The sequence below is a fragment of the Saimiri boliviensis genome, chromosome 5 (assembly GCF_048565385.1).
Source record: "Saimiri boliviensis isolate mSaiBol1 chromosome 5, mSaiBol1.pri, whole genome shotgun sequence".
Taxonomy (NCBI): domain Eukaryota; kingdom Metazoa; phylum Chordata; class Mammalia; order Primates; family Cebidae; genus Saimiri; species Saimiri boliviensis.
The window spans coordinates 125,037,200-125,059,617 of NC_133453.1; the positions used below are offsets into that span (position 1 = coordinate 125,037,200).

The 22,418-nt window shown below is 52.9% G+C and overlaps 1 protein-coding gene across 2 annotated transcripts in view; it reads right to left on the reverse strand.

Moving 5' to 3' along the window:
* RASGRF1 (Ras protein specific guanine nucleotide releasing factor 1) overlaps window positions 1-22,418 on the reverse strand; it is a 128,544-nt gene that overhangs the window by 92,853 nt on the left and 13,273 nt on the right. For both annotated transcript variants that reach the window (XM_010350423.3, XM_003921695.4), the window contains exons 2-3: window positions 8,584-8,690; window positions 2,500-2,647 (exon numbers count right to left, since the gene is read on the reverse strand). In XM_010350423.3, the coding sequence (XP_010348725.1) occupies window positions 2,500-2,647; window positions 8,584-8,690 (255 nt within the window). The remainder of the gene's footprint in view (window positions 1-2,499; window positions 2,648-8,583; window positions 8,691-22,418) is intronic.

A 22,418-nucleotide genomic window follows, 5' to 3' on the forward strand; every position in this document is an offset into this window, starting at 1 on the left:
TGAGGTCAGTGGTAGGTGATCTCGAGTCTTCAGTGAGTGGGTGAATGAATGAATGAATGAATGACACGTGGACACCCTCCATTGTGAAGCTAATAATCTGGTACTGGGGCTAGACTCCTTCCCTAATCCCTTACAGGGGTTCAGTTTGGATTTAGGGATATGTGTGGGGCGAGGACTGGCACCAGAATGAACTGGGTGGGCTGGAGAGGGGACATCCCTGAACTGCACTCTGGGAGTCCTGTGGGAAGAGGCGACCAGGAGAGTGGGAAGACTGGCAAGCAGAGAGGAGACCTGGGTTCATCCCAGCTCTGCCACTTCCCAGCTGTGCGGGCTTGGGCAAGTGACTGGGGCTCTCCCAGCCTGGCTCCTCCTGTGAAACACAGGCAACTGATCCTTTCAGGATAGTTGTGGGGACTGAAAGGAAGTGTGCCTTGAAGGTGCCCGTTATCAGCCTAGCAGAGGCGTGGCAAATCTGGAATCTTTTTGACCTTGAGGTTGTTACTTTTGGTTCGGGGCTTGGCTGCTATAGAACAAGGTGGAATTATTGGCTTTAGATCTTTGAACAGTCCAGGCAGAGCTAGATTCACAGGTGTGATTGGGTCCTATGCTCCAAAGGCCCTGCCTGCCCTTGGGACTTCAAGCTCTTTTGTTGAGATTCTTTTTTTTTTTTTTTTTTTTTTTTCACTTTTTAAAAAAAATATTTAAATTAAAAAAAAATAGAGTTGGAGTTTCTCCATGTTGGTCAGGCTGGTCTCGAACTCCTGACCTCAGGTGATCCACCCACTTCGGCCTCCCAAAGTGCTGGGATTACAGGCATGAGCCACTGCACCCGGCTGAGATTCTTAAAGTAGTTTTCTCTTTGGGTTGCGTTGAGTGAGTGGAATGTGATGGGACCATGAGCGCACCGCGGGGTCTTGGAGCCTTGGCTCCTGCGTGTTGCACCTCCTGCCGCTGGCTCAGCTCTGTGGATGGCATCTTGGATGCTTATTCCCCAGACTCTGGCATCCCAGGCCCCAAGACCTCTGCTACCATCTGCTCAGGGAGCAACTGGTTAAGTCAGCTGGGGAGACTCACAGTCCACTAGCACCCTGATCCTCAGCAGGTGCCTGGACATAGGTGTCCCAGGTCAGGGCGAGGACACAGCCATCCCTGCTGCAGGCTGGCAGTGCCAGGGCGCATTAATGGGTGATTTGGCAGGAGCTCCTTGCTCCAGTCCTGCTACTGAGCACGTCCTGGCAGTCAGGACAGCGGAGGCTAGGGTTCGAGGCTGGGTGCTCCCTGAGGCTAGGGGTCGAGGCCGGGTGCTCCCTGAGGCTAGGGGTTGAGGCCGGGTGCTCCCTGAGGCTAGGGGTTGAGGCCGGGTGCTCCCTGAGGCTAGGGGTTGAGGCCGGGTGCTCCCTGAGGCTAGGGGTTGAGGCTGGGTGCTCCCTGAGGCTAGGGGTTGAGGCCGGGTGCTCCCTGAGGCTAGGGGTTGAGGCCGGGTGCTCTGTGACCACCATGAGTTAGGTCAGGAGGCTGCGGGAGGGGAAATTGACTTCCCTGGCCTGGGCCTTGGATTTTCACCTTGCATCAGACCCTGCAAATTAGATACCCAGCTGACTTCAGGAGTCTGTGTTTTCATTTTCCCCTCCCTCAGTGTAGAGTCCATGGTCCTTATGTGATATGGCCAGATGGTTCTGAGCATGCTGGTGAGTTGATCGAAGGAGAGATGATCAGATCATTCTGTGTGGGGGCTGATAGCTGGTGAGGGCCGTCTAAGAGACTGAAAGCTAGTGCTTCCCAAGGTTTAATGTCAATGGAACCACCTGGACTGTTGTTAAAATTCGGATTCCAATTCCGAAGGTCTGGGGCGGGGCCTGAGATTCTGTTCCAGGCAAAATTAATGCTGCTGTTTCATGGACCATATTTTGGGAAGCCAGGTGCCAAGAGGCTTAGTCTGGCAACAGTGCCACCTCCGGAATGCTGGCTGGTGGGCCCCTGCAGGAGCTCTTATCAAGACAAGTGGAGGGAAGGGGCTGCCTTGGAGTTGAGCAGAAGCCACACTCTAAGGACCTCCCAGTGGCCCTGGACCCTCCAGAGTCTTGGGCTAATGATGTTGCATGGTCAGTCAATATAGGTGCTAACACAGTAACTAGGAGCTTGCCCGTAGGAAATCTCACTTGGTCCTCACGACCTTGTTTGGTGTGTATAGAAAGCCCTGTTTTACAGCTGCAGAAACTGAGGCACAGGCACGTTGAGGGACCTGTTCCAGCTTGTTGTCAATAAGTGGGAGAGGTAAGATTTAAGCCCAGTCTGACCACAGGACCTTCTCATTCTGCCAGCGCCACCAGGTCTTAAATTTGGAGCCTAGCAGTACTGCAGCTGGGAGCTGGTTCCCCCGCCCGTCATATACCCCAACCCGCTACCCGATCCTTCAGGAGCCCTGGGGTTTGAGCTGCTGTTGCACCTGGGGCCCGGGCCCCTGGCCAGCCTTCTTCGTGCCCCCCAGCCCGCAGTCACCTCTGCCTTCAGCCGCTCGATCTCAATCTCCCCATCCTCGATCTGCTGCCGAAGCTGCTTCGCTACGGTCTTCTCTGTCTCCACGATCTGCAGCAGGTGCAGGTACTTCTGCATGAGCGCCTCATGCTCCGTGGCGAGGGTCCGGTAGCTGTGGATGGGTGGACACGGCAGGTGAGATGCTGACTCCTTATCCCCTGGCGAACCAAGCAGGGCACTGACCAGGAGAGGGGCTCACCCACCCACCTGCACTTAGCAGAAGGCCCCGACTCGCAGCACCCTGCGGAGTGGGAGGGCTTAGCAGGGTGGAGCTGGGGGCAGTCCAGGCAGGGAGACAGCTAGAGCGAGGCGAGGCTGTGGGCCAGAGCGCAAGCCTGATCCAGAAAGCACGTCTGTGTTCTTGTTCCCACCCACTTTTAAAGACAAATAGCAGGGCCAGAAGACAGAATGCTTGAGTTTGTAAAGTAAATAAGATTCTGCCCTTCTCTTCTGAAAATGAATATCAGGTTTTTAAGTTTTCCCGACTTCCCGAGGGACTTAATTGTTTTTCTTTGCAAAGGAAATTTAGCTGAGAGCATGAAGGAGTCTGTTTTTCTACCACCACACCTCCCGCCACCCCATGGGTGTGAAAATTCGGCTGCTTCCATGAGTCTCTTCTAACTAATGGACCCCGTCAGAGTGCGCAGAACGGGCGCCATCCTCATCGGCAGCCTGCTCTGCCAGCCTCCCTGCCTCCTTCCCTTTCCTTCCTATCCTTCCTTCCTTTCATCCCACCCTTCTATCCTCCCTGTGCAGGTGCGGTCTTGGAACTTGGGATCACAAAAGAGCAGTTATCTAATTTCACACATGAAGAGACGGAGGCCTAAATCACAGTCCATGAGCATCAGAGTTGGAGCTAGAGTCGGGCTCCAGCCCCTGACAGTGCGTTTCTACGCCCTTTAGTGGTTTGGTCTTCTGGTTAGGCAGACAGTTCTCTCCCGTGAAATCACGCTGTAAAATGCACTCAATGTTGCATTTTATACCTTGCTGTATATAAACACACACCCCACACAGAGGCGTCCCGTAATACCGGAATATTATACATACAGCGAGAGAGAACATTGTGTCTCTACATGATATTAATACACTCCAGTGCCTTTTTTTGTACATAGGAAGTATCTATTATGTATATGTAAATAAAAACTAAATTGGGAATATGTAAAAATACTTAATACTCAATATGGCTGTGGAAGACAGCCAGTGTCTCCCTTCACACACACACACACACACACACACACACACAGACACACACGCACGCACACAGAGTGTCTGAGGTTCAGTGATGCTTACAGTTAATGTCCCCCTCTGGTCATGCGGCTAACATGAGCACGATGACAAGACAAGAGCACGATGGCTTCTATTGTCCCAGGCACTGCCCAAGAAGCCTCAGCTCAGTCAGGATGGCTGATGTTGATGTTGACGATTTCTAAGGAAGATGCCTCAATTTCCCTTTCTGCAACCATGACTTTGTCACCACCCGCCCCACCCCCCAGGTTGAATGAGAGACCTTCCTGGGACGCCAGTGGGCTGACCCAGACCCCAGGGCTTGACAGAGGAAGAAGACAAACAATCAGCATGTCCCGTTGACGTGTGCCCCCGGCCTCCAGGGTGATGCATACGGAGCGGTTTCTGTTCACAGGTAGGTGGCGTCGATCGCCAGCTGCTCGTTTTTTGGGGAGGGAGGCTTCTAGTTTGTGTTGAATTGCATCACCTGGCAGTTACAGAGCCCTACGCTGGGAGCCAGGATCTGGGGCTCCACAACCCCCACTCAGGCACATCTGACAGGTTGCACACCTGTCAGATGGGCTGAAGGGACCCCTCCCTGGGTTGTCATAAGCACACGATAGACTGGGAGGGCGGGACAGACCGCAGAGCAGACAGACACCCTCAGATGCAGAACATTCTGCCAGACTCTGGAGGCACAGACAGGCTTGGCAGCAGTGATGTCAATTGGATTATTATTATTTTATTGGCTTCTTAGAGCCAGTCCTTAATTTAGTGAATTGCTTGTAAGCTATGATCATGTTCATGGTAGGCAGGAGAGGTGAGCATGGCCTGTCTGGCACGCGCTGCTACACAGCTGCCCTGCAGGGCTGCTTCTCTTGTCTCCAGCTTGTGTCACTGTGGCTCAGCTGACCTTAAGGGAGGAAGGTTGTCTAGGTAGCTGTGATCCAATTGCATGAGCCTTGGAAAGCGGGGAGTTGCCTCTGCTGGTTGCAGAAGGAGCAGTTAGAAATCCCAGGCTGGAGAATTGCTGGCTTGAGGATGGAGGAGGCCACATGGCAAGGAATGTGTACCCTCTAGGACCTGCAACCCCCTCCCCTTTCAGCAGCCAGCAAGGAAATGGGGACTTCAGTCCCATGGCTGCAAGGAACTGAATCCTGCAGACAACAAGAACAAGCCTGGAAGCGACAATTTCTTAGAGCCTCCAGAGAAGAGCCCGGCCCACTGACTCTTTGATTTCAGCCTGTGAGACCCTGGGCAGAGAGAGACCTCAGCCAAGCCTAGACTTCTGACCCAAAGAACAGGGAGGTAAAATAATGGGTGTTGTTTCATGCTGCCGAGTTGCTGGTAATTTCTTAAGCAGCAATGGAAAATTAAAACACTCTCTTTAAAAAAAAATGTATATATATAATTCATTTTTAAATTTAAGGTTTAACATACATATTTTAGAAAGCACAGGTCTTAAGTGCAGTTTGATCAGTTTTGATAAACGCATACACTCAAGTCAAGATAAAATTTCCATCACCGCAGGATGTTCCGTCACGCACCTTCCCTGTCAATCCGTACCCCAGAAGCAACTACTGTTCTGATTTCTATGGCTCATTTTGCCTATTTTAGAATTTCATGTAACTGGAACCAAATAGCATGTACTCTTTTGTGTCTGGCTCTTCACTCAGCAAATTGATTTTGAGTTTCATCCACCCCGTTGCGCGCATTTGTGCCTGGTTCCTTTCACTGCTGAGCGGTATCCCGTTGCATGCACATACCAAGGTGATTTTTTTAAACGTCTGCCTGTTGAGGGACACGTTGGCTATTCTTAAGTTTGGACTATCATGCATAAAGCTGCTAAGGGATATTTGCATACAAGACTTCTTAGGGACGTTTTTTCACTTCTCTTGGACAAATACCAAGAAGTGGAATTGCTGGGTCACAGAACAGATGTGTGTTTCACTTTTTAAGCAACTGCCTTGTTATTTTCCAAAGTGGTTGTGCCATTTTCTCCTCCTGCTAGCAACAGGTGAGAGTTATGTTTGTTCCACTCCTCTTCAACCTTCAGTATTGTCTGTCTTTAGCATCTTAGCCATTCGACTTTATAAGTATTGGTATTTCACTGTCTTTAGAAACTTTTTGAATTGATTGAGTTTCTAAATCAATGGAGTCCTGGTTACAAAGCCCCTTCACACAAATAATTTCACTTAGTCCCTCAAAATAACTGTGCTCTTGGTTCTACTTTAGTGCTTAGGAGACTGAGGTCCAATTATTTCCCCCGAATCTGAGTTCTTCCTCACTCAGTTTTAGCCTCAACATCATGAGCAATTTTTAATTCAAATCATAGTGCTGATCACACTACCCATCTTATATAAAACCCTTGATGGCTTTCCACCTTTCACAGAGAAAGGTCAAACATCTCAGTGGGATTCAAGTTCCAGTTATGATCTGGTTCCAGCCCACTGTCCAACCTCACCTACTTTCTTTCTTTCTTTCTTTCTTTTTTTTTTTTGAGACAGGAAGTCTTGCTCTGTTGCCCAGGCTGGAGTGCAGTGGCACGATTGTGGCTCACTGCAACTCCCACTTCCCTGGTTCAAGCGATTCTCCTGCCTCAGCCTCCTGAGTAGCGGGGACTACAGGCGCCCTCCCCCACTTGCCATGCCCGGCTAATTTTTGTATTTTTAATAGAGATGGGGTTTCGATATGTTGGCCAGCCTGGTCTTGAACTCTGGACCCCAAAGTGATTTGCCCAGTTTGGCCTCCCAAAGTGCTGGGATGTCAGGCATGAGCCACTGCACCTGGCCAACCTCACCTACTTTATGACACCCAAACTCTGCCTCTTCATTATTCTTGGAATTCTTTTTCCTGTATCAACACCTTTATTTAAGGCTTTTTTGTGGGGTGGGGGTGGGGAGAAACGAGCATTTCAATGCTACCAATCTAAACCCATTAAGTCTGCCCCCTAATCCCCTTACTCAGGCCAAACCTTAGCGTTTCCAGCTTCCCCAGATTCTCCCATTTCCCTGCAGATGGAAGTAGCGTCTCCCTCTCACATTGTTTTATATTTAACACAGCCTCTATGCACCAGAGCTATTTGTGCATGCATCTACTGTGCACCTGACTAGACTGTGCTATCCCTGGGGGAATATTTATGTTGTATCCGTCTGTCTCCCAGCACTGCGTAGTGGGCCTGACTATTGGTTCATACATGACAACCTGGTCTCTGTAGCTATAATGGATACCCTTGAGGAAAGAAAAACAGATGGCCTTTTCTCAGGGCCATGGTCATTGTTAGAGTCATAATAAGGGCTTCTCATTAGCTAGCCTGACTCAAGGCTCAAGGAGGGGCCCTAGGATCCATCTATCCAGCCATACATATGCCTTCCACACATGCCTTCCACTTGTCCATGCATCATCCATGTATTCGCCATCAATTCACCACTCGTCTTTCATATATAAACTCAACAACTAGCTTTGCATCCATCCATCCTCCATCCGTCCATCCATCCATCCATCCTCCATCCATCCTCCATCCATCCTTCCATCCATCATCCATCCATCCATCCATCCATCCTCCATCCATCCATCCATCCGTCCTCCATCCATCCATCCATCCGTCCATCCATCCATCCTCCATCCATCCATCCATCCATCCATCCTCCATCCATCCTCCATCTATCCATCCATCCATCCTCCATCCATCCATCCATGCATCCTCCATCCATCCATCCTCCCTCCCTCCATCCTCCATCCATCCATCCATCCGTCCATCCATCCATCCATCTTCCATTTATCTATCCATCCTCCATCCATCCTCCATCCATCCATCCATCCATCCTCCATCCATCCATCCATCCATCCATCCATCCATCCATCCTCCATCCATCCTCCATCTATCCATCCATCCATCCTCCATCCATCCATCCTTCATCCATCCATCCTTGCATTCCTCTAACCCATATTTACTGGGCACTGTGTCTATGCCTTTATTAGGCCATGGTAATACAAAAATTAATCACATCTGGTCCCTGCCCTCAGGAGCTTTCATTTTTTAGGTGGTAGACACAGAAACACCATTTTCCACTAAGGTAGAAAGATCCACCTCCCAGAAGGATGAGTCTGGGTGCTGCTGCCCCCGACCATGCTCAGCTCCGCCAGGCGATTGTCAGTTCTGGGACCACATCCTGGCTCACAAACCCATCATTTCCCCAGGACCCAAAAAAGGACTCAGGTCAGCTTGGAGCCCCCGTTTTCTCTGTGGCACATATTGTCTTTGGCTTTCTGCTGACCCAGTCCAGGGAGTCTCCCTCCAGGGAGCATTTACCGCTGGGGCAGAGGGGAGGAGCAGGCCTAGAATCCCTGAGTGTCAAAGTTCAGAGAGGTTTAGAATGTCAGTCTCTGGATGAGAGAACTGAGGTCCAGAGAGTGGAGAGGTCTGGCTCACAGTCACGCAGCAAATGACTGGCTGCATCTGGATCAGAATGTGGGAGGCCTTAGACTTCAGGAGCCGCAAAATCCTTTAGCCAAACCAAATCATACTGGGTTCTCCTGATGTAAGAAAGGCAGCTAGTGTGGGAGCGGGGCAGGAGCTGCCAAACTCATGGCCTCGTGTTCCCTGTGGCACCCAGAGAGGCACATCCCAGAGGTCCAGGCTGTAAGAGTGGACCCTGCCAAGAGATGCTTCTCACAGCTTTGGCTCCCCCTCCTCTCCTCCTTTCCCATGCCCTCCTCTTCGTGGGGCCTTGGCTTCTTTCTTCAAGAACAGGGCCCTTGGGTCTGGTCTCTTCTGCCTGGACTGTGGGGTGGGGGCTTCCTGCCCTGGCCAAGGAGACATACCTGGCGTGTGCAATGGCTGCCACCCATTCATCACAATCTTTCGCGTCCTCTGTCCTCAGCTCCAAGGCTTTCTGGTTCTCATGGCTGAAGTTCACCGTGAAGTAATGCTGTACCAGAAAGAAAACATCGTCAATGACCAGGGTGTCCACAGAATCAACAGCGGCTCCTGCGATCCATCTAGCTGTTTTGCACAGCACCTGCTGCCACATCAGCTAGGCACAGATTGCTTATTTGTGATCACCAGAATGCCATTCTATTTAGCAGTTTCCAATTCTCGATTAAAAGGGCTTTTGTACCGTGTAATAGAACCTACGCTTAGGATATTGTAAGGAGGAAACAAAACACACAAAGCCCTGTTCAACAACAAATTGCAAAAAAGCCAGTTTTAAACCATCAGGCACACTGGAGGGAAGGCAGAGAACGCACGCCATTAGACCATCCTTTTGGGAATTGGGTACCAATTCAATGCAGCATGTATTTAATTCACGCCACAGAAGTGGACTTAGTGCCCGTCTGGGTCCTGGGGTTAGAGTGATGAGTAAACAGACACGGTCCTTGTAAGAGCCCACTGGAAGCCCCCTTTGTGGTGAGTGCAGGTGACTAACTTAGAAGCACGCCACCCACGGGCCCTGCCCCTTAAGGACTCAGGGAAGCGGAAGAGCCAGACAATAGACACCCATCTGCAGTGTCGTTATATGAGTTAAACACAGGTAAAGCTCTTAGGAGAACACCTGGCACCTAGTAAGCACTGTAATTGCCATAATTAATGTGGTGCAATCACTACTCTCATGGAGGTAAGCGCGAAGCGCTGTGGGGGCGCAGAGAAAGTCACCCACGGACTTATTCCAGGGAGATCAGGAGGACTTCCCAGAGGATGGGACGTTGGTTCTGGGTTTATTTCAGCTGAATGGAAGAGCGTAGCAGGGCAGCTCGGTGTCCAGAGCTCACAGCATATTTGGGAGGGGGAGGGGGCTGTCCAGGGATGCCAGTGGGCAGGTGGGCAGGGGCCTGGGGTGCAGCTGAGGGGAGGGGGCGGTGGGGGGAGAGGGCAGCAGGGACAAAGCCCAGGTTTCTGGTTTGAGCAACTGGACACGCTGGGGTAGTCAGACTGGGCGGGGGCGTTGGTAGGAGAGAGGGGTGGGGGCTCTGAGGGGCCAGCTCCGCATGCAGAGGGATTCGTCGGAGAGAGAGGGCACACAAACCAAGTGCCAGGGGCCTGGTGCAAAGGAGCCCTCAGGTCTGCCATTCAGAGGCTGCGTGACGGGCCCGCCACGGTATGGCACTGAGCCAGGGAAGGTGCCCGTCCCTCGGTGTTCGGGTGGCAGGAACAGCAGCACAAGGTGCAGTGTGTAAACTGATTTTAGCTTCTGCTGACATTTATATATTTTTGTTAATTGTCGGTCTAGGTGGCAGCGGGTGTATGTGAAGTGGGGGGCGGCGGGGGGATGAGTGAAGACAGAGAGAGAGTTGTCACAGAGTCGATGTCTGTCTCTCGTTTCCTAGGAAACAGATAACTGGGGCTATAGAATGAAATGTCAGCTATAGCCTCAAATAACTGAATCCAAAAGGCTCCTCCGGTGGGCACCCCGCCCCCCTCGAGGAGGAAGCAGGTGACACAGTGGCGGGCGGCTACCTAGTGCTTTCCCCGTCTCTCACGAGATAATGAACACACAGATGCTTGTTGCCCATGATCTCATTATTTCCACATACATTCTGTGTGTTACAGCGGATGAACCTGAAGCTCAGAGAGGTTGAGCTACTTGTCTAAGGTCAAACAGCGGGAAAGCAGAGGAGCTGAGATGACACACCTGCAGTGGGCACCTGTCACCTGCTCAGGCCCTGGACTTGGCCTTGGGATGCAAAGACAAAAAGGCAAGGTCCCCCACCTTAAGGAGCCTGTAGGCAGGTGAGACTCAGAGTCCCAAATCAGAAACAAGGCACTCAGCTATGTACAGGTACAATGGGGTTGCTGGGTCTCCTTAAAGCCCCAAGGGGAATGTCCCAGAGCTATAGGGGCCCATTGCTGGCACCAGAGCAGAATTTTTCTCCTTCCTCACTGGGTCACCAGGGGACTCAGAGCTGTGGGGGTGATGGGCTTGGCTGAAGACTCTCACCACTGCCCCCCTCCCCCGCCCCAAAGAGGCTTCTTCCCAATCGGCCGCCTGAGTGTGTGAGCAGGTGGCTCCCAGCTTCCCGTGTGTGCTGCAGTGCCCCTGCAGGCTCACCCTTGCTGGATGGAAACCTAACTGTGAGGGGGTGCCATGAAGACACTGCAGGCCTGAACCCAGCCATCAGAGACCTTGAGCTTCTCTGACCGCTGATGAGGCCGGACTCTGACCCACAGACCAGGCACGAGGCTCCTGGAGGCTCCCTCGAGGCTCTGCTCCTCCCTTCCCATCACTGCTATAGTTGCTCGTCCATCCGTCTTTCTACTCCAGCTGTGTGGCCTCGGTCTGACTCCATCGCTGCTGCCCCAGGTTAGGCCCACGACCTTCCTCCTGGGCTTCTGCCACAGCCTCCTAACAAGCATCCTGCATCTGCTGTCCTCCTGGCCAGAAACAGCATCACTGAAGCCAGAACCTAGGGCTGCCTTTGCCCAATGCTGCTTTGCTGCTGCAGGAGGCCTGGGCTGGAATATAAATGCCCCAAATGACTTGAGAGCCGCTTGTTCCCTCCGTGCTTGTAAACCTGCCCCCTGACTGTTTGACACAACCACACAGCCCAACTGACTTGTAGAAAGTGTTTGCTGAGGGAAAGTCAGCTTCCACACGGTGGTTCTGAATCAGCACAGATCCGGACTTTACATAGTAAGTCAATGAGACTTTGCTCGCCGTGGGAATCAGTAGGGACAGAGATAGAGATGGAGGCAGGGACAGTGATAAGACAGAGCTAGATGGGTGGGGGCAGGTGGGAGAGGGAGGAGCTTACAGATACACAGAGACGAGTGAAATCCACTGGGAAAGACCAAAGCCCGCGTGTAGAGAGAAAGGGTGAGCGCCAGGCTCCTGGAGGATACTGCGTAAAATGGAGCTTGGAGAGTTGAAAGGGACTCCATGAGAATGTCAGATTTCCAAACCTATGTGCAGGAAAAGCTAAAACACAAGCAGTGCTGTGGGGAAAAAAGGGAAAGTGACTGATTCTGTGAGGCCCTGCTGTGTGTCTGTCACCCTGCAGGCACTGCCCCTGTGTTCCTGAGGCGCCCAGCCACGGGGGAGGTAGGTGGCGCGGCCCCAGTCCACAGAGGGGGCTGCGGCTTGGAGGTGGGTGTGAGGTGTCTCTGCGATTGCTGTTGGGTGGCTTCGCGCTCAGCCCAGGGCCCTTCTGTTCATGGCGTTTCTTCTCTTCACTGTAATTGACAAGAGTTAATAGGGGACAAGTGACTTCCTGGGTAGAGACAGAGGACGGAAAAGGGGGTCTTATCTGATGTCAGCGCTGCAGTTGAGACAGTGTGGCTTGGGGGCAAGTGTGTCTCTTCCTCTTTGTCATCTTTAGCTTCCTCACCTATGAAATGGGGAGTTATGATGAGCTGGGGTCAAGGTCTTTTTGAACTAAACACACACACGCACATGCACACACGTGCATGCTTTTCTATCTATCCGTCTACTGAGGTATCTATCTGGAGAATGTGAGTGAGTGTGTGCATGTGTGGATATGTGTGTACATGCTCTGAGTCTTTCCCTGCACTTCGGGATACGCCCTGGGTTGTTCCCAGTGTCTCCGGTAGCTCTCAGGGGTTGTGTATGTTTCTGGCCCCTCCTTCTTCTGTGTCAGGGTCAAGTGCGTGGCCTGGGTGTGGTCTGAGGGCCAGGGCATGGCACTGTGTCCTGGGGTCAGCCTGGTAGGCTGAATCCCAGGCATCACACAGACCAGAGATTCAGGTCCCGGGGTGAAAGCGGTCGCCTGGACCTCAGGCCTGGCCTGGCTTAGGCTGGGGAGCGGGGGGTGTCCCTATGCCATCCATCCTTCCCCTCACCTACAGGACTCCTCCCTCAGGCCTCTCCTTCCTTGGAGCCTCATGGCCTGGCTAACCCTCGGGTTTTAGACTGCTCAGGGCCAGGGCCTGCGCCTGCTTCATTTGGAAACTCTAGAACTCTGCACAGAGCCTAGTATGGAGTGAACGCTGATGAACAGCTGAAGAATGAGTGAATGTTGAACAGTCACACGAATGCTTTGCCTTGGGTTTCTGATGACGTCCTGATGAGGCACCCAGGACCTCATGGTGGTTCTCACCCCTCTTCCACTTGTTAATAATTGTGATTTTGCAGGCAACCTTTCCAGGCACTTGTGATGTGCCAGCCACGCTGCTGCATCTCTCAGGGACATGAGCACATGTGGAAGGAGGCAAGGTCCTGTTTGCTGTCTTTGGTTAGTGAGGATCTGTAACCGCTGCTTTTGTCCCAAGATAGGCTCATCCCAAATAAGCAGAGCCCTGGGAACGAGGAATATAAGTGATAGAATTTTTCTCTGTGCCAATCAATTTCCCATCTTTAGCCTGCTTTCCAGCCAGGATGGAGGGACTAGGCAGACTTCTCCAGGGGAAGCAGGTCCTGCTGCAGCAGTTGGACAGAAAGAGAATTTTTGATGATGGTATTAGAACAGCAAAGACTATAAATGCTGGTGTTTCTTAAGTAAGGGAAGGCTAAGATTTGTTGGAAATGGCAGAAGAAGGAACTTCCTGCCATGCCTGCTTATTGGGTCCTTGAGGTTCCTGGGCTGAGAAGGTCTTGATGTGTGTCTGCCTTCCTCACCCACTGCCAACATTTTTTTTTTCTTTTGAGACAGAGTCTTGTTCTGTCACCAAGCGCCAGGTTGGAGTGCAGTGGCGCCATCTCAGCTCTCTGCAACCTCCGCCTCCTGGGTTCAAGCAGTTCACCTGCCTCAGCCTCCCGAGTAGCTGGGACTACAGGCTGCGCCACCATGCCCAGCAGTTTTTTTTTGTATTTTTAGTAGAGACGGGGCTTCACCATGTTGGCCAGGATGGTCTCAATCTCTTGATCTTGTGATCCGCCCGCCTCGGCCTCCCAAAGTGCTGGGATTACAGGCTTGAGCCACCGCGCCCAGCCTACCAACATTTTAATATAAAAATTTTAAACATTCACAAACTTTCTAATTATTTTACAGTAAAAACCCATATTCCACCACGTAGCTTCCACCATTACACTTCATGGCATTTGCAGAAAACGTTGGCCTTTTTGAGGCTCTTATGTACGATTCACCCAGGTGGAAGATTCCCTGCCATAAGCTGGCACAGACCCCTGGAGACAATGGAAGTCCCCCCAACTCCAACCCAGAATGTCCCTGTGAGGTCCATGGATGGTGACGGCAGGGGCTGGGAGTAATGTTTGGAGCACCTTGGTTCTGCCTGGGAAATGCTCAGGTGTGAACATTCTACTCAGGTCACATTTGATCCCATAGGTGTGAGGTTGGGTCTGGGATAGGCTTGTGTGTCCCGTTGGTCTTCTGGGGCTTTGGAAAGGGAGAGCACATGGAAGTTTCAGGGGTGCGACAGTCCAGCTTTGTGGTCTAGTTCGGGTGAAGGAGCCCACTCTCCACTCAGCCCCTACCTGGGCAGCTCCCTGAGGTGCTGATCACCACGTGCGGAGGTCTGCCCTGCAGACTCTGACTCAACGACCGCATGAATGAATGCACTCGCACACTGGAATACAGTGAATCTCAGCGGGCTAGGGATGGCCGGTTAGCTGCAGTCGCCCTCTGAAAGCAGCTGACTGATTGGCCTTCCAAAAGGTTTGAGACTGTAATCTTTTAACTTTCCCTAACATTTCCCTAATATTTTGCCAGCCACCGCGAGTGAATCTCAGCCGCTCCTCTGACTGAGACAGAACATAGCTGGGGAAAGAGGGAGAGAGACGCTTCAGTTCAGCCTTAGTTTCTGTCTCGGGTTTTTTAAAAAAGGGAGACTGTTTGGCCCGCTGGATTTCCTTTTGAGATAAAGACATGGCCTTTATAATTGGAGGAGGACTAAGCAGGCGGAGGTTCATATTCCTAGATGTTTCAGAGGACAACCAGTGACAGGGACAACTGGCATTGTGTTACGTGGGAAATGCTGTGGTTGGTACTACTCGCTAGCTGTGGAACCGGGGGACAGTCGCTGGATGGCTCTCACGTCAGTTTCTTCACCTCTAAAACGGGCGTAAGGAGAGTCCCTTCCTTGCATGGTTGTTTAGAGAGTCAAGTGAGGTACTCCTGGTGCCTGCAAGCAAGCATCCAATACATGTTCACTCTTCGTCTTATTTCATTAATGTCTTTCTAACATTCTCTTTGGGAAGCTTGGGCATCTACTTTAAAGCACAGGTGATTTCTTGGCTGGTAGGCTCCCATGTGGGCTTGGGCTACAAATACGATTATCTTCTAGGCTGTAATCCATTTTAGAAGTTCAGGACGACATCAGGGAAATAGTTACAAAGTTGTTGAGGTCTGAATTGCGTACCTCATGGGTGACTGGTGGCTGCACCGGAGCGTGTCAAGGCTCAGGGCGGCCCTCCCCAAGGGACACTCAGATCTCTTATCCTCTGCAGGTCTCCAGCCCTGGGAGAGCAGCTGCACCCTCAGGCTGGGCTGCCAGTGCTCAGGCTGTGTTCCCAAGGAGCAAATGTACAAGGGAGAGGGCTGTTGTCTGGACCTGCTTGAGTCTGAAGTCTTGTCTTCACGGCAGGGCCTGGGTCCCAGGTCCTACCTCAAGGCTGTGTCCCATTACTGCACCCTCAACAGGGAGCAGGGCGGCCTCTGGCACAGATGGCCCAAAGTTCTAGAAAGAGCTCTAGAAAGCCCACCTCTTGGCTCTTTGAGCCTGGAAAGAGATCATTCCTCTCCTCTCTGTTCTTTCCAATTTTCTGTCTCTCTCCTTTGCATCCTCTGCAGCTTTCTTCTTTATCTTTTCTGTCTAGGTTTTTTTTTGGTCAGAGTCTCACTGTCTTGCCCAGGCTGGAGTGCAGTGGTGCAATCTCTGCTCACTGTACCTTTCACCTTCTGGGTTTCATTATCCTGCCTCAGCCTTCCGAGTTGCTAGGACTACAGGTATGTGCCACCATACCTGGCAATTTTTGTTGTTGTTGTTGTAGTTTTAGTAGAGACGGGGTTTCGCCATGTTGGCCAGGCTGGTCTTGAACTCCTGTCCTCAAGTGATCCACCTGCCTTGGCCTCCCGTAGGTGTGAGTCACTGCACCTGGCAGCTGTCTCCTTTCTTTATGTTTCGGTTCCTGCCTTTCTCCTCTGTGTCCGCTTCCCAGGTCTTCCTCCCCCACGCTGCCCAGCTTCTTTTCACATGGCAGGTGAAGTCAGCTGGTCAGGGTGGCATCAGCTGCAGAGCAGCCCCCTATATTGGGGCCCCCTGGCTTCAGTTTTCTTGGCTCCCTCTTCTTCTCCAGGCTGTGCTAGGGCCAGGGGCTCCCATCCTCTTCCTCCTGTCCTAGAAGTCTGAATACGTATCTTCCGGCCCTAAGGCTCGCTCTCCCGTCCCTGTGATCTTTTCTGGCTGGCTTCGGTGTGCTTTGGGAGAGGCTGAAGCAGCACCATCTGCTATTGGGAAATGAGCTTAGGGAGGAAGGAGGGAGCCCCTGACCTGCTTTGGTTTGAGGGCCAAGCTCCAAAGCCTCAATGGGGCCAGCTCAGCTCCCCAGAGCTTTGAGACAGCTGGAGAGAACTGCAGAACATTATAGGACCAGTGACTGCCTGAGGACCACATGAGGGTGGTGGTCTGGAAGGGGTTTCTGGGGGGTTCTTGGTAAATAATCTTAATGTCAATTTCTTCCGGGAAAAAACAGTAACCGTGCATAGCACTAGAGCTCTTGAGGCAGTCTCACAACCTCGGCTGGTGTCAGTTCAGAGCTCAGACTGACCTGATCCACCTCTGGAAGCTGAACTCCCACCTGGGCTTCCTTAGACTTTCAAGGTTGGGCAGAGGCCAGATCCCTGCAAAGCTGCAGAGTGAAAAGCAGACTCACCCGGGAGGTCTCACTGGAGTGGCTGTGATGAGGCCAGGACCACAACTTGGGCATCCTCAGAATGATGCCGAGACCAACCAGAGCTACCTGGAGCTTCTGATTCCAGAGGACTCACTCCAGACAACATAGCCTCAGTGTGACCACAGGATAGGACCCAAGTCGCACCTGCCGCAGCAATGTGACCACATAAGCTTGCCTCGATCCCGGTTGGATTCCTCTGCAGAGCAGCAGCATTGTTCTGGAATCAGTTCCAGGGACATGCTAGAGCTCTTCAATGCAACAGACAGCCTCATTCCTGCCTCCCCTGGGCCCTGGGTGGCATCAGGACTCGCTATTGGGATCAAGGATACAGGATAAAGTCAGATGTAGGACCTGAGTCCAGGTTTAACAACGAATCTTCACAGGCCTAGCTAAAGTTGCTAGAACAGATCTAACACCCCCTGCAACCCCTCACCAGAGTGCCGGGATCCCAGACAGTGGAATCACGATGGCTGAGAAGCCCGTAGCTCTTTCTAAGAGCAGCTGGCTCCTCTGAGGAAGCTGGGCTGGTGTTCTCCCCTGAACTGGACTGGAACCAGGTTTAGAGCAAGGCTAGGCACCTGAGGTGAGGGGTCAATCTCCAGACTGGCCAGGGCTCTCCAAACTGCCCCAACAGGGAAGTGAGGCTGGGAGTTTGTCAGGACGCATGAGGAGGGGTAGTAGGTTGGCAGGATCATAAGCTGTAAGGAGACCACTGGGAGTCAGAGCTGTGAGACAAGATGGGCTACGAACAAGCAGAAACTACGAAGGGCAGGTAAGCAGGAGGTGTGAGGCCAGGCAGAGGTAGCAGAACACCGAGAGCGACCCTGGCAGACCCGGGAGCTGGTGAGTTGCACTGATGATGGGAGCTGGAGGGGGCGTTTCAGGCTCTGGCTACAGGTGGTTGGGGATGGCCGGGAACAAGACTGGCTGCCCGGGACACCGGGATTCCAGCTCTTCTCAGCTATGTGTGGTGGGAATGCTGCCCGTACTGTGGTTCTTATTCTTTCTGGAATGTTCTACCACCCCGACTGCCATGAGAATCCTTAAAGTCACTGGAGCAGTGGCAGATCACCCCGGAATTTGTTAGAAATGTAAGTTCTTGGGCTCTACCTCAGACCTCTGTTTTGAAATAAGACTCCAGGTAATCTTGCTGCACCCTGAGATGTGAGACGCATTGCTTAAGACAAGCCACCGTCACCTGAGATAAAACTGCATGTGGGGCCAGGACTGTCTTCAGTCCTGCTGGGTGCTACCAGTTTGCCAGGACCAGGCTTGGATCTCCAGCTCTGCTGGTCAGGAGCTGCCCCGGAGGTGAGTAGGTGTAATAATGCATTTCTCCTGCTTTGCTGTCCCAGTTGGCCACTCCAAATCCCTTGGGGCGCTTGCTAAAAATGTAGATCTCCAGGCCCCAGCAGGCCTTCTGAATCAGGATCCCTAGGGGAACAGCTGAGATTTATTTTCAAGAGCACCCTAGGTGATTTCCTTATGTGCACACGGTTCAAGGAGAACTGATAAGCCCATGGCTCCTTCTAAGGGCGACAGGTCCCTGTGGGGAAATTGGGCTGAGGTTCTTGCCTGAACTGGACTGGAGCCACGTTAGGGTGGGGACAGGCAGGTGACGTGAGGGTCAACGATGGGGAGTCTTATCATAATCCGGAGACACCTCCAAACCTGGCTTAGCCCAGGCTGCAAGGACAGCCTCACCGCTACCAGGGCACTCACCTGTGTGAGGGCAGAGCCAGTACCCTATATAGAACTTCACCTGGGCGGGACGCCCAGGTCCGCTACCACATCTGGAAGGTGCCAGGGGCTGTGTAGAAAGACCCTTAGCACGAGCCTCTCTAGCCTGCATGGGCCAATGCAGAGCCACACCCAGGCCTCATAACGCATCCAGGGATTCACAGAACTATCGCTGGGGTCCAGCTGCAGTTGTATGAACAGACCGGAGCCTCATTCAGGGACTCCACAGAAATGCAACAGAGGAAGAAACTAGCAATGGGCCACACCCGATTTTGCTGGAGAAGAGGCAAGACTTGGCGAACCACTTCTAAAGCCCAGGCAGGGCTGCAGAGATGGACGCAGAGCTCCACGTGGGGCTTCCACAGACATCAAGGATGGACCTGGAGTTTTCCTAGACCCGAAGTAAGAGATGGATAACCCGATGTGGGATTCCACCCCGAGTCCTAAGATCAGTTGAGAAATACTTGCAGTATCGAAATCACTAACAGATCCACAGTAACCCCAAGGGCCTTCCCAGGTGCAGGGAGGGAGCCCAGGCCTCCGGAGGCTTCACCTGGGTTGCTGAGTATCCCTAGACCTCCAAGTCTCTGCCATGGCTGGGAACTGGAGTCTAGCATCCCCAGGCGATTCCAATGGGCAGCTAAGGTTGAGAACTACTCACTAGTCTAGACTTTTGCCTGGCGCCTCAGTAGGAAAAGAGGGATTGATCCAGGCTTATAGGCGGGGATTCAGAAGTCACACCTGGGGCTCCTGGGGATATGGGGTTGTGTCAGGACCAGACTCACATGTGGGTCCATGTCTTTGCTGGAGGAAATGTTCTGGAACTACACCTGTGGCCTCAGCTGGCCTGGAGGTACAGGAGCTGCAGCTCATATCTGGCCCCCATGTGCCCTTCCTCCCTCCTGTCTGACCTGGCTGCAAAATAGCCTCTGCTACCCTGGATCATTCTGGAGCTGGCTCTACCTCCCCTCTAGAAGCTGGGGCTAGGGGCTTGAAGCCCCACCTGCTTAGCCTCTTGCCTCCTGCCTCTGGCAACTGACCAGCAGCCCCAACGACAGTGGGGTGTCCAATTGTCCTGGGTTTGCCTGAGACTGGGGAGTTTCCTGGGGGCGTGGCACTTTCTGTACTAAAACCGAGACCGTCCTGAGCAGACTGGGATGGCTGGTCCCCCTACAGACAGAGGAGCAGTGGAAGCCTCCGTGGCTGAGCCTGGGTCTGGCGGTGCTGCTCCGAGCTGGGCAGCCTGCCTTTTCATTTCTCTGAGCGCTGGTTCCTTCCTGGCAAACAGGCCCAACAACACTTGCCTCGGTCAACTCTGTACACGTGGTATTAGAGTGAAAATTGCCCACACCTTTTACTCTCTAAGTCATTTCTCATTCATTAATTGAACCAGTATTTTATTCAGCCCCCCCTTGAAGCCAGACGCGGTTCACTCTGCGGCCATCAGTGGCGACACACATGCCAGCCATATGTGTGCTTTCGGAAGGGCAGGATCGTGCCTCCTAACAGGTGAGCTGCCAGGGGCTCCCAATAGTGCCCCGTCCTGCGCCATCAACGACATTCTCAACTTGTATCATCGTGATATTCTGATTATGTTTCCAGCTACAGCCCACAGTCTCAATCCATGCTACACAGGAGCGATGTTTGGGAACTTGGAGAGGCACGGTCGCTCAAGTCCCTCCTCAGATCCATTTAAACAGAGTGGTGGGCGGGGAGAGGAGGGGAGGTTGCAGGCACTGGTCTTTTTGAAAGCCCCTCAGCTGATTACAAGCACCCAGAGCCTGGGACCCCTGAGGGAGGAGCAACGAGGCTGTTGTCATTCCAGAAACTTCTTCCCTGCCCCTCATGCCCTCTCACAGACCCATGGTCCTGGATGCAGCCACCTGGAGCAGCAGTGGACATTTACCAGGGGTCACCCATCTGGGGCTCCTGGGAATATGGCATAGTGGTCCAGAGAGACCAGGCTGATGAGCTGTGTGTGCTGAGCTCTAAGAAGGAAACAGAAGGGTCTCAGAGAAAGTAGCAAGAGGTGGTAACGGAACTCAAGGGGTGGGGGCAAGGCCAGGCGGACGTGGTCCCTGGTTCAGGCCGTGGAGACCCAGGTGTGTATTTTCTCTCTGGGTCCCATTAATTACTGCTGTGTTTCTTCCAGAATAATCCTCTCTTCTTCAAGCTGCTTTGAGTAAAAGGCTCCTATTCCTTTCAAAGAAATGACTCCTGACCAAGAACGCTCCCTGGAGCCTGGCACCGTGCCTTGGTCGGGGCACAGGGTAGCTCTGGTTGGCTGAATGGGTGACTGGAAGCATTTGTCACTACTGCCTGGGAGCCCAGCTTATTAACTGGTTAATAGGAAAAGCACAAAGCAGGTGGCACTGAATGTGCCACGCAGGCCTGGGCAACGGAGCTGGCAGGAAGGGGTTGTGGGGGACGGCTTTTCATGAAAGCCCTCTGTGCCTCTTCAGGGAGAGTCCACAGGGCACGGCGCAGTCCTTCCGTAAGGAGCCTTTTCTGGAACCCCCATGGAATCTTTTTGTTTTCAATATTTTTGGGAAGATCTATCAATATTCCATAAAACCAGTGTTCCCGGGCGTCCACTTAGGGCCCTGGGGTTGTAGCATCTGCCGGGTTTGTCGTCATCAGACCCAGGTTCAAATTTATTATTTATTCTTTAGCCTTGGGGTCTTCAACATGCCTCTTGCCTTCTGTGGACGGTTTCCTCTGTCACAAAACGGGGACACTATGACCCAGCTTACCGGGTTGTTGAAGACGACATTGTGGGAGCTCCTGGTTTATGAAACAGCCCCAGCAGCGTTTTGTGAACCACCGGGTTCCTTTGCAAGGTCAAATGATGGGTCCAATCAGCCTAGAAACGGCACGTTGGTGGAAGACACGCCTGCATGAGCGTCCATATGCCTGCACATGTACACACAACGCGGGATCCGGGCGCCGTCCTGAGGGCGTGCTGGGGAGGGGCCGGACCCCGAATGGGTGTAGGCACACAAGATCAGTGGGTTATAGGGAGGTAGTGTTCGTGTTATCCTTCACGCTATCTTCAGTTCCTGCTTCTCTCTTATTCCCGCTGTGTCACTGGCTGCCAGCCGGACCCGTTTTTCCCGTCTAGCGTTTCTGGAATCTGCCCTGCCCCGTCCTCACTGCCCTGCCTGCTTCAGGGCTTCATCATGACCCACCTGGACCGTCAGACAGTCGTCTCGGGTCTGCTTGCCCTCTCCAATTCATCCTGCCTTTCGGGAGTTCAGACCCGCTGCCTGGGCCTCTGCCACCCTCTGAGAGAAGGGGTTGGGGGGTGGGCTGGGGGATGGACACCCTCACTCGGCTGACCCCACCCCTTACTAGGTCCCACTCTGCTGCCCTGGTCAGGCAGGGCCAGCTGTCCCCATCTGGGTCCTGGCTCACTGACCTTTGGCGTCGAGGGCTAAGCTGGCGCTGTGCTTATGCCACAAGCTGCATCCCAGCGTAGAGAGGGGCTATGCTAGAGAGGACGTGGTATGTGTGTGTACCCAGCCTGGCCCGGGGTCCATCTCCTCTCCTTCCTTCCTTCTATATGAGGGCGTGCATCTAGGCTCCTCCCAGATCATCCAGCTCCCTTTCCCACGTCCTTCCCAGGGAAGTCACTGTGTCCTGTGACCCTTTCCCACGTCCTTCCCAGGGAAGTCACTGTGTCCTGTGACCCTTTCCCACGTCCTTCCCAGGGAAGTCACTGTGTCCTGTGACCCTTTCCCACGTCCTTCCCAGGGAAGTCACTGTGTCCTGTGACCCTTTCCCACGTCCTTCCCAGGGAAGTCACTGTGTCCTGTGACCCTTTCCCACGTCCTTCCCAGGGAAGTCACTGTGTCCTGTGACCCTTTCCCACGTCCTTCCCAGGGAAGTCACTGTGTCCTGTGACCCTTTCCCACGTCCTTCCCAGGGAAGTCACTGTGTCCTGTGACCCTTTCCCACGTCCTTCCCAGGGAAGTCACTGTGTCCTGTGACCCTTTCCCACGTCCTTCCCAGGGAAGTCACTGTGTCCTGTGACCCTTTCCCACGTCCTTCCCAGGGAAGTCACTGTGTCCTGTGACCCTTTCCCACGTCCTTCCCAGGGAAGTCACTGTGTCC